At 35.9% G+C, this 12027-nt stretch overlaps 1 protein-coding gene across 3 annotated transcripts in view; it reads left to right on the top strand.

Moving 5' to 3' along the window:
- HBS1L (HBS1 like translational GTPase) overlaps nucleotides 1-12027 on the top strand; it is an 85131-nt gene that overhangs the window by 45075 nt on the left and 28029 nt on the right. For 2 of the 3 annotated variants that reach the window (XM_005899114.2, XM_070376716.1), the window contains one exon: nucleotides 9929-10037. In XM_005899114.2, coding sequence (XP_005899176.2) covers nucleotides 9929-10037 — 109 coding nt within the window. The remainder of the gene's footprint in view (nucleotides 1-9928; nucleotides 10038-12027) is intronic. The other variant, XM_070376714.1, reaches the window with a different exon arrangement.

The following is a 12027-nucleotide window of genomic DNA, read 5'->3' as shown; positions in this document are numbered from 1 at the left end:
TGTCTTTGTGTCTCTTATAGCAGTTCATATTGTAATAATGTTTGTGTGGTATCTCTGTTAGACATAAAGTTTCTTGAGGCTATGCGTGTGTGCATGCTAAGTCACTTCAGTCGGCAACTTTTTGCGACCCTGTGGACCCAGTGGAGTGGGCTGCCATGCCCTTCTCCAGGGGGATCTTCCCAACACAAGGATCATACTCACCTCTCTTACATGTGCCTGCATTAACAGGCAGGTTCTTGACACTAGCGCCACCTAAGTATCATGTCTTTGATCTCTCTATTCTAGTACCTAGTAGAGAGAGTCACCCAACATTTCCCTCCTTTCTGTCATGAATTAATACATGATTGTTAAGAGATTAATTTGTGTCTATAGATTCAGTGTGGTATGAATCATTGAGTACTTAATATATGCCAGGTATTGCTCTAAACCCTTTACATGTGTTAACTCATTAAATTCTCTTAATCTATTAGATAGGTTTTAATATTGTTACCACTTTATAGACAAGGAAACTAGGCACAGAGAGAAGTGAAGTGATTCACTTGAAGTCAGTCAGTAAAGTTTCAGGGCCTGGATTCAACCCAGACTACCTGGCAGCAGGTAGACTTCCCCCTTTACTATACTCTCAAGTGAGAGTCTACTGGAGGATTTTGACATGGGATGGTTATTGGCTGTATCATAAGTATTTAATTCTTTTGCTAGTAACTCTTTAGAGCAGTACTCAACCGGAGGTGATTTTGTCCCACAGCAGACATTTGGCTCTGTAGACATTTGGGGGATGCTGTTAAGCATTCTGTAATACACCGCTTCACCTTCAACAAAAAAATATCCTGTCCAAAATGTCAGTAGTTAAGAGTGAGAAATCCTGCTTTAGAAAATTTAAGAGTGTAGGATAGATTTTACCATGATTTTTTTTTTCAGCAATAAAAGATTCCACGTTCAAAGATGTTCCATTTATAATTCCCTTTAGTTTTCACCTTCATTCCTTTTAGGAATTTACTAGGAAATGATTTTGTTTGTTCACTTCAGCATTCAGCAAACATGTATAAGTGATATGCATTGTATCAAATACTTCAGTTGTAGAAATAGAAAAATTCAAAAGATTCAGTCCTTGCCCTCAGGAAGCCTTGGAACCTAACAAGGGGTTACTTAACACGAAAAGACAAAACTCTTGAGAATGTTACTTTCAACCTTACTGGAGCATTCTGAATATAAAGTAATCATTGGATGATTGATTGAGTGAACTTTGTACCTTTGTTTCAAAACATGAAATAGAAATCAAGAGCATCTCTGAAGAATAGTATAGAAATGAATTTTTAATGTTTTGAATGTTTTGATATATATGGTTTTCACTTAAACATTTTTAATTATAAAAGGTATATGTAGTCATTGTAGCATAGATGTATATAAATTTTGAGATGAAAAGTCCTTCCTCTTTCCTAATGTCGTCTCTCGAAGTAATCACTTTAAAAGTTCATTTACATTCTTGTAGACATTTTAATGCCAATAGCACAATGGTATAGCGTCTTTGCTGTATAATATTGCAGTTGCTTTTCCCATTGTACGGAAAGCCTCATGGTTTTCTTTCCGTACATGTAGGTTTACTATTTTTTCTGAAGCAAATTTTTTCTTTGTTTGGATGCATCATAATTTGTTAACCATTTCCTCATTGAGGTACATCTACAATCATTTTGCCATTACAAACAGCACCACAGTAAATAATCTTGTTTATATATTGTTTGCACAGTAGCGTTCGTATTTCTGTAGGACACATTTCCAGAATACAATGTATATAGTAAACTTTTTTATTTTTATCAAATAACCCTGCCAAAGGTTGTACTCTTGCCAATGGTGTCAGATAGTGCTCTTTTCCCATTTTCCTTTGCAATGCTGGATGCTAATAAAAAAAGTAGAAATCCTACTTATTCCTCTGCTCCCTTTAACCGTATGCTCCCCTTCTTTTACCATCTCCTCTTTTCAGTCCTCCTCTCCCTTCTGTTCATCCCTCCCTACTCCATTTCCTCTGCCACACCTTTCTTTGAGTTGTGTATTTTGAACTGGTCTATTTATTGGTTTGTCTGGTGGGTCAGACAGTAAAGTGTCTTGCTTACAATGCGGGAGACCTGGATTCAATCCCTGGGTTGGGAAGATCCTTTGCAGAAGGAAATGGCAACCCACTCCAGTACTCTTGCCTGGAAAATCCCATGGACAGAGGAGCGTGGTGGGCTACAGTCCACGGGGTCGCAAAGAGTCGGACACGACTTCACTTTCACTTTCATTTATTGGTTTCTAGGAGCTCTTTATGTATATTAACCCCTTCTGTGTATTTCCTCACATACACTATGTTTGCTTGTGGTATCTTTTGGAAACATTTTAAAATTTTAATGTAAAATTTGTCAGTCTTCCTTACCTGAAAATTAAATATATTTTTATATTTTCTTTATGTTCATATCTTTAGTCATTAAGGAATTTATATATGATACACTGTAAACCTATGATAGGGTCTTTTTCCCAAATGGATAGCCAGTATTCCCAATACAATATTGGATATAACCCATTCTTTTCCTGCTGATTTGAAACATTTCTTTGCATATGTTAAATTCCTACTTTTTTAGAGGACTGTGTATAACCTGTATTTTTGTTGTTGAGTCACTTAAGTCATGTCTGACTTGTGACCCCATGGACTATACCCAGTCTCCACTATCCATGGGATTTTTCAAGGCAGAAATGCTGGAGCATGTTTCCATTTCCTTCTCCAAGGGATCTTACTGACCTAGGGATCGAACCTGTGCCTCCTGCATTGGCAGCTGGATTCTTTACTGCTGAGCCATGAGGGAAGCCCCTTGTAACCTATATATTCCTATGTATTTTTCCATACATTTAATTCTTATTTTTATGTATCTTGAACATAAATATATTCCTATTGGTTCATTTGCAGGTGCTTTATTCTAATTCATCAGGCTGTTTTTGTGCCATTACCACATTTTAATTATTTCAGCTTTATGATTGATACCTGGTAGTTCCAGTCAACTATCATCATCTTTAAAAAATTTTATTGGTCATTCTCTAACATTACTCTTTCAGGTGAACATTAGCTTAGCATGTTTTCCCCCACAGTAGTCCCATTGGATTTTGTAATACCATGTCTTTTTTTTTTTAATGTACTCTTTAGACTGACTTGTATGTGTTATGTGCTAAGTCACTTCAGTTGTTTCTGACTCTTTGCAGTCCTATGGACTGTAGCCATTCAGGCTTCTCTGTCCATGGGGTTCTCTAGGCAAGAACACTGGAATCAGTTGCCATGCAATCCTCCAGGGGATCGTGCTGACCCAGAGATCGAACCCAGGTCTCTTATGTCTCCTGCATTGGCAGGTGGGTTCTTTACCAATGGCACCACCTGGGAAGACAATTAAGCAAATTAAAAAAAAAACACTAGGTTCAAGCCAAGTTGAGGTATAATTTTTGTGTTCCTGTTTATGACTAGGTACATGTTTATTCCAGCACTTTCTGACCTTACAATTGACTAAAATCACTTAAAAAAATAAAAGAGGTTAATGGGTACAGCAGTATCCAGTGAAACTAAAGATACTTGACAGTAAATATGTATTGACCATGAATTTCAGCAGTTATTTTTGATGTAGAAATTTTCTGGCAAGGATGTTCTATGAACGATGATGACATAATTCCAAAGAATAAGACCTGACAATTTTTTTTTAGTTGACAGTATTTTAAAATAGTTGGTATGCTTTTACGAATACAATATTTATTACAAAATTGTTGTCAGGTAGAGGGTTTAGGTGGGAGAAGGTAATGGCAATCCACTCCAGTGCTCTTGCCTGGAAAATCCCATGGACGGAGGAGCCTGGTAGGCTGCAGTCCATGGGGTCTCGAAGAGTCGGAACAGGACTGAGCGACTTCACTTTCCCTTTTCACTTTCATGCATTGGAGAAGGAAATGGCAACCCACTCCAGTGTTCGTGCCTGGAGAATCCCAGGGATGGAGGAGCCTGGTGAGCTGCTGTCTATGGGGTCGCACAGAGTCAGACACGACAAGTGACTTAGCAGCAGCAGCAGCAGAGGGTTTAGGTAATGATATCCTTATTTTGCCCATGGGATAAACTCAGTCTGTGGAGTATTTGATGACTCAGTCTAGGCTCAAGTTCATAAATTTTCTGGTGGCAGAGCCTTAGATTTCTAGCCATGCTAGACTAACTAGAATTGATTACTGCAAGGTGGAAGATACCTATAGAGTTTAAAGTGTCCTAGGAATGAAGAAGAGAATGCCTTATTAATGGCTAGGGGAAAGTTAAGGGATTATAAACAGATGAGACATGGCAGCATATTTTATGGAGAAATCATTATTACATATGTTTTTATGGTTTTTGTTTTACCTCTTCTTAATTTAGCTTTTCCCATTTTAAACAGTAATTATCCTCCCTAATTTAATATATTTATTTGTTTTACTCTCTACTTATTGCATGAGAAAATAGCCCTTGAAAATAAATCTATGAAAGATCTTTTTTTTTAAAGAACTCTTTCCTTCAAAGCTTCAGTGTTATATAGTCTTTAAAAATGTCTTTTGTCACTGCCCATTCTTTTTCAGAACTTTTGCCCCATTAACACTTAAAAATGACTTTTCTTGTGTTATTTTCCAGGTTCAGTCAAATCGCATTTCATTTGTTAAGTTGTTCCTAATTACTCAGATGCATACTTAGAATTCTGTTGCTTATTGTTTCTACAACTTAATCTCCACAGCTTTTATAATTGTCTCAGAATAGTGTATAAGCTCTTTAATCACCATGTGATACATATCCTTTTTTTTTTAATCTAGCTGTGTCACTGCCCAAGGTTCTATAATTTTGACAAAGCAACTGTTTTGAACCTTAGTTTCTCTAAAGTAGGAATAATTATACTCACTTTGCATGGTTGCTGTGAAGGTAAAAGAGAATATACAACCCCTGGCAGAAGAGCCTACATGAGCACACGTAGCAAGAGTCAGAATGGCTTCTAGAGCCCAGATCTCTAAGCATTAGGAGGTGGCTGGTGTTATGTGCAAGAGGTAGGTAGAAAGTAAACTGAGGTTATTGCCTGAAGAAGAGAACTAAGATCACTTGCAAAAGCAGTAGGGAGGAACTCATGGTTTGAAATTTTAAACCCTCAAGGGGAAGATGAGGGAATACAGTAAACATTTTACATTTATATGTGATGGATATATGTATCTCTTCTTGATCCATGACTGGTTATTTTAGTTATTAGTTCATTTCTGACCTGTGTCAGTAGATTTTACTTGTCATCAGCTTGATGCTAGTTATGAAGGGAACTGTGTAATGTGGTTGGATAAATGGAACCACATCACACTGCTGTTAATAACAGCTTAATAGAAAATGTATTGAGCATATGCTTTTATCGGTTACGGATAACATAAAATTGAATTAGCGTATTTCCAAAATAGGCGGAAGCAAGGTTCTCAAGGGGAGAGTTCTAGGGTTGGAATTACTGAACCCGCTGAAATAGCATGCAGAATTTTCTGTGCTGTGTATTTTTCTGTCAAAAGTGTCCCATTCTCATTAGCTTTTTCAAAGGGGTATCTGACCAAAATAAAAAGATTTATGAACCATTGCTTTAATGGTTGATATTCAGATTCATGTTTTGTTTTTTTTTCCCTAAATAAGACTTTCATTTATATAACCAAATTTTTGAAATGCTGCATCTTTGGTTTGAGGTTTGATATCCTGTAGATAGAAATCGCCAGAAATGAAAAATATTTACTGCATTCCTAGAAATAGTCCTGGTAGCTCAGATAGTAAAGAATCTATGTGCAATGCAGGAGACCTGGATTTGATCCCTGGTTGGGAAGATCCCCTGGAGGAGGGAATGGATACCCACTCCAGTATTCTTACCTGGAGAATCCCTATGGATGGAAGAGTCTGGCAGGCTACAGTCCATGGGGTCGCAAAGAGTTGGACATGACTGAGTGACTAAGCACAGCCAGAAATAGTATGAGTTCATATTGTGACTTTTCTTTATGCTTAAAGACATTTTGTTTTATGAGCCAACTGATTTTTATAAAAGTCACCATTAAAGTATTTTAATGTACTAAATGTGTAAGTGAGTCAAGGGATTTTTTTATACACAAAATAGAAGGTATTAAAATTAGTTTTAATTATCTTAAGTTTTATATTCACTATATTCCCTAAAGTATACCTTAATAAGTATTTTATAATCAGGGAAAAAAAAAAGGCAGAAGTGGGAATTAACCTTGTCGTACTTGGATTGAGACATTTTTATGTATTCTGAGTCTTTTACTCTATTTTGACAGAGTCCAAAATCTGCTGTGCCTCTTTATCAGTCAGAGTGTTCTCCCCACCTACACACACCACTCCCTCATTCCCCCTCCCCCCGCCCCCCCATTATCATCATCATCATGCTCTCAGTTTCCTCCCTTTTAATTCACTCACCCCTTTCTAAGTTTGCTAGAATTTTGAAACTGCTTTTATCATGGAAATCAAACCCCTCCAGAATTCTCAACCTGTTTTCCTGTGTTCATGTATATCCTCTCAAACTCCAAGGTCTAGAAAGTCAACTTTCTTTTCTTTTCTGCCATTTCCAACCATATTCCTTCACTCTCTTTCCCCCCTTAAATCCCGGCTCCTTTGAAGCTTCTGTCTTTTGCCCTAACCAGCCTTCACTGATGTCATCTCCTGAACAATGTCATAGTTACTATTCCTTGATCACTAAGACTTTGGCAGCTGATTTACAGTTTTCTTTTATGCCCTGAGCTCTTCATGATCATAGCTTGTGTATCCACGTGGGAAAACAAGTCCAGTGCTCTGAACTTGGCAGTTCCTTGACCAGCTCATTTCCAGGGACCTTCACCTTCCATCAGAAATTCACTGATGAATTCCCTCCCTTCAACTTCCTCTCCCTTCAAATCATGAAATCACGTGTCCCATTCTGACCACAACCACTTCGTTGTATTTCTTTTCATGAACTTTTCTTGACCTTTGGACCCCAACTTTCAATGCATCAGCACTCTTCCTTTATCGTTTTGTTTAATCCAGTTTAGAGTTCGTGATTTATAATTTCAGTAACTCCCCCCTTTTGTTGCCATTCAACCACCTTTTTTTCTTTGCTTGTTTTTTGTATCTGTTGAGTAGAAACCTACCTCTGAATGACGCAGTCAGTATCTTCTTTGTGCCTCTTCCTGAATGACTGAACATTGCTAGAAAAAGTCATATGGACAGGCAGATTGATTCCACTGCACATTCATTATTGCAAATCTTAAATGGGCAAATCTCAATTTTAAATACTGTAAATCTCAGTACTGTCCAACAGTTCCCCCATTTTGGTGTGTGTTCAACTCATTCTTTGTGCAAAAATTATTGAAAGCCTTATTTGCTTCACTAGTCTTTTAACTTTTCTCAGTCACCCTCAGTCTCACCAGATAACTAGTTGCTATGTTATGGAGAAAATAGGAACTAACTATTAGGAGTTTTCATCTTCTAGCTTCTCAACATACCAGTCTGGTTTCTATTGTAGTAAGAGTGCCTTTCCCCTATTTTAGTTCAGTTTCTACCTGTGCTTTATGACCCATCCCTTTCTGCATTGTCAGAAATTCTAAAACACCTGACATGATCTTTTTTCTTCTTGATACTTTGAACCAGGCCTTCTCAGTTTTGCTTTCTCCATCAGATGATCCCATATAACATTTTTGCTACCATTCTACCACATTCCTCCTGTTTCCAGTCAGATTTTTTTTAAGAGTCGTTGGTCCATATATCTACACAACTGCTTATCTAAGCCCTTGGGACCAGATTTGACTCAGAAATCAGAAGTTTTTGGATTTCAGAAAGCATTAACACCTGTGGTGTGATACCCCGATGGGATTTGGGGCAGCACCCTATGATCATCACATTGTTATTTCTGCACTGGACTGTGTGGCTTTTCACTTTAAGTGGAGTAAGTAAGGGCTGCAAAAAGCTTCACTTCAGTCCAGGTCAGGTTTTACTTCCAAACGAGTTAAAAAAAAAAAAAACCTTGATTTTTTTTTTTTTTTTTAGAGCTTTTGGACTTTGGAATCATGCGTAAGAGATAGTGGACATGCACTTGCAGCTACTTCTGTTTTCTTACCTTCATTTTCTTTTTAACCCATTCTAACATTTCCTCCCCTCATGTCTCTCAAATGATTCTTGCTAACTCTACTAATGACCTTTATCTAAAGGGCTTGCGTCACTAGTGAATGTTTTCATTCGTCTCACTTGATTGAACAGCAGCCTCAGACTCTGGTGATGCCAAATCCCCTTAGCTTTGGGCACCATTCTCCCCTAGCCTTCCTCTGTCACCTTTTTGCAGGCCTTGTCCTTCCTCTTTCTTACTGTCCTCTTTCAATGATTAAAGGTTGCATTTCTTCCATGGCTTTGTCCTCAGAGCACTTGTTTTCTTCCTCAGTATTCTCTGCTGTGGTAATCTCACTTATGTCAGTGCCTTCAGCAACTAATTATGTGCTGATGAGTCACAAATATATACTCCAGCCCAGACTTCTTCTTTGAGAGCGACCATTTATCTTTTCCTCTATTTCCCTTCCCCCTCAGGTTCTTACATCATTTTCTGGGCTTCCAGTTGTGTTAGGACGAACATTGGGATCTTTGCTGTGACTTAAAGGCCCTGCATTGCCTGACCATCGCCTCCTTCTTTAGCTTCATTTTACTCTGCTCCCTCTCCCCTCTACTCTCACTCTCTGAAGACCATGGTGCCTCCTACAGTAGGGCCTTTATATATAAGCTGCTCTCTCTGTTTGAAATGTTCTTCTTTGTAGTTTATTCCTATTCATTTTTTTTTGCATCTTAACTCTTGTTTTCATGTGCCTTGTCACCAAATCATATATGGATTATAACACTAGTGACAGTTTTAATTTTACTTATATTTTTGTGATCAGTTAGTACATTTTCTCCACTAGACTATAAGCTTTCTCAGTACAAGGATTGTGTCTGCTTTTGTTCAACATTATATTTCTAGCATAATGCTTGGCATACAGTAGGTAGATAACAAATGTTTTGAATGAATTATATACATTAATTTACCTTTTCTAACTTTTAAACATAATTTATGTATATACACTTACCAGTGCAGCAGTGCAGTTTCTATAGTTTTATGTGGACAAAATCCTAATGGTACTCTTACTGAAAATAACAAAAGTTCATTGTAAAGAATTCCATGAATTAAATATATATATATTTAAAGGTTCAGATGCATAAAAGTCTTACTTTGACCTAGCTCATAATTTTATCTTCCTTCATGTTCTTAATTTTTCAATTTTGACCTCTTCCCCCGTATTCTATATAGATATCAAGTATCTATACTTGCGTGCTGCAGTCCATGGGGTCGCAAAGAGTCGGACACGACTGAGTGACTGAACAACAAATCAAGTATCTTACTAAGTCTAGTATTATGACCAAGTAAAATATATGCAGTGTATAGTACAATTCAGCAGACTCTTAACTTGCTCATCAGTTTGTAGGTATCATGATTAAAAATAGTTTAACCATCTGCTAACTGACTGAACAATTTTAGTATTGTGAAAGGGTGTGGTAGGAGAGAGAAAGAGATGGTCTAGGTATAATGTCAGAACGAGGCTCAGTGCAGAAACCACCTTGTGACCTCTTAATATTGAAACTTAAGAGTCAGTTCAAAATTAGGAAGAGATTTGGTGGAGGGTTAAGCGTAGAAGAGTCCTGACAAGAGGGGATTTCCCAGAACAGGGTGACAGAAGAATTTCTTTCAGCATTTTAATATTTCACTGAATTTTTTTAGAGGGAAAAAAATATGTTTAAAGATGTGATTCTGTGAAAATTGTCATAATACATATTTAATATACAATGTTTCTAGGAATCAACCTGAATTAATGAGCTTTTTATATTTTACTCTTTAATTAGGAAAATCAATAGATTCCCAGTCATCTCAAAGTGAATCTGAAATTGTGCCAAAAGTTACTAAGATGACTGTATCTGGAAAGAAGCAAACTATGGGATTTGAAGTGCCCAGGTAAGGTTTTTAACCCTTCCTCCTTTTTTTTGAATAAGTATTGTCTCCTTGTTAGACTATAAGAATCTATTTGAATTTTGCATAATATAATCATTGAAGTACAATAGGTCCTCAGTATGGCATAATGCAAAGAAAAGGGGATGAGAAATTAGGCTTGATTGTGAACTCATATGTATGTTAATCGCCCTCATTGTCAATTTCCTCATACAAATTATAGCTACTTTAATGTAAAAAGCCTATGATTTTATGAAATCTAGCACTGTGAGGTAGGGCATCCTTATGCCACTAGATGGCATAAACAAGCAGTGTTTGGGAATTAAATGTAGCTGGTGAATCATGCAATCATTAATTAGATTTTTTTACTATTATCATTAAACTCTTTTAGACTTTGATACTGAATAACATGGATCGGTATAACAAAGACAAAATATAAAATAAAGCATTCCTAGACTCGCAGATATCTAATGAGAAACGATAATAAGTCATACGTAGGTATTACTCATTTATTCTTTCTTTTCATAATCTTTAGAATTCTGTCAAGAGTTTCTATAGATGAGGAAAGTGGGTTACTTGAGACATAACAGCAGAGTCATAACTTTAATTATATATATTTTGTCTACCAGTTAGACAAGAAGTACTTATCAAATGTAAACAATATATATTTTTTTCAATTTCAGGAAATACAAACTCAGCAGCCATTATTTTCTCCTTTATAGCATTTCTTTATGTAAATTAATAGAAATATCCATGAGTGTTGGGACGAATGTTAATGATTATTTTGTTCATTTTATTTATTTTTATTTTTTATTTTATAAATAAAATATTTGGCTTGTCAGAATCATAAATACCTTTTTATTCTCCTGTCTTAAGTGCCATTTAATCCTATTATGGAATTATTTCCATTGAGCAAGGAAAAAGTAAATAGACTATGCAGTGCCTTGTTCTAAGGATTTTAAAATCTTATGCAAAAGGTTTTAGAGGCTTAGAAAGCAACATGCAAATGAGCCTAGTACAAAGAAAAGAGAATGAGAAAATGGGCTTGATTCTAGATTTGTCTATGTATATTTGTGTATATATTACAGCCCATGGGGTACTATATATTAGAAGTAAATACATAGTTATGTTTGTGAGTATTTATAATAGTAATACTCAATAATTAATTAAAATTATTGTTAAATTATTGTTAATTGAAATTATTAATATAGTAATTAATGATCAGAAAAATGCTTAATTCAAGTAGTAATTCTTAGAATACTACCTTTATGCCTTATAAGTATAATGCTTTTCAGAATTTATAAGACTATATGCTTCATGAGGACAGGGACCATTAATGTTAATCATTATTTTCTTTTCATAGAATAGTTGTTTAAATATTTATTGGTCAGAGTCCTTGGGAAAATACATTAAAAAAAAAAACACCTGTAAATAGTAAAAAGCAGACCTGTGAGCCGGTATTTTGATGTGGCTCTGTAGGAGAAGTCATCAGAATGTGAAAGGCCTACAGGTACAGATGGAAAGTACTCAGAAATGCGTAAATACTGCTCAGGGACCAAGCTATATTTACATCAAATACTTTTTTTAGGGTTTTGGGGAAATTTATAATAAGGATAATACTTAGGCTGTTGTTTTTGTCTCAAGAAAGCACAGAGAAATAAAATTAAGTAAAAATCATTAGAACGTTGCGTAGAGAACAAATAACTCTGTGGTTAATCTCTTCAATCTAAATTATTAACTTTCCAGTATCATTTAAAAAACTTGCAAAGAAACATGAAGCCTCTCAATACATGTGGAAATATTCCCAATTTTGGAAAGATGGTTTAAAAAAGCAGACCAGTCATTTTATAGTAATAGATACGGTTGCACAATTATATGATAAAGCACCTGAAAAAATATTCACAAACTTATTCTTCCATACTTTGTTTCTTTCAGTCAGTAATTATAGCTCTGAACTTCTAAAGTTACTTTACCTCATCTTAAGAGATTTTTCAAA

Source organism: Bos mutus, chromosome 9 (genome assembly GCF_027580195.1).
Source record: "Bos mutus isolate GX-2022 chromosome 9, NWIPB_WYAK_1.1, whole genome shotgun sequence".
Classification (NCBI taxonomy): Eukaryota; Metazoa; Chordata; class Mammalia; order Artiodactyla; family Bovidae; genus Bos; species Bos mutus.
The sequence above is the reverse complement of the archived record's forward strand: the minus strand, read 5'-3'. Positions and strand labels throughout refer to the sequence as shown.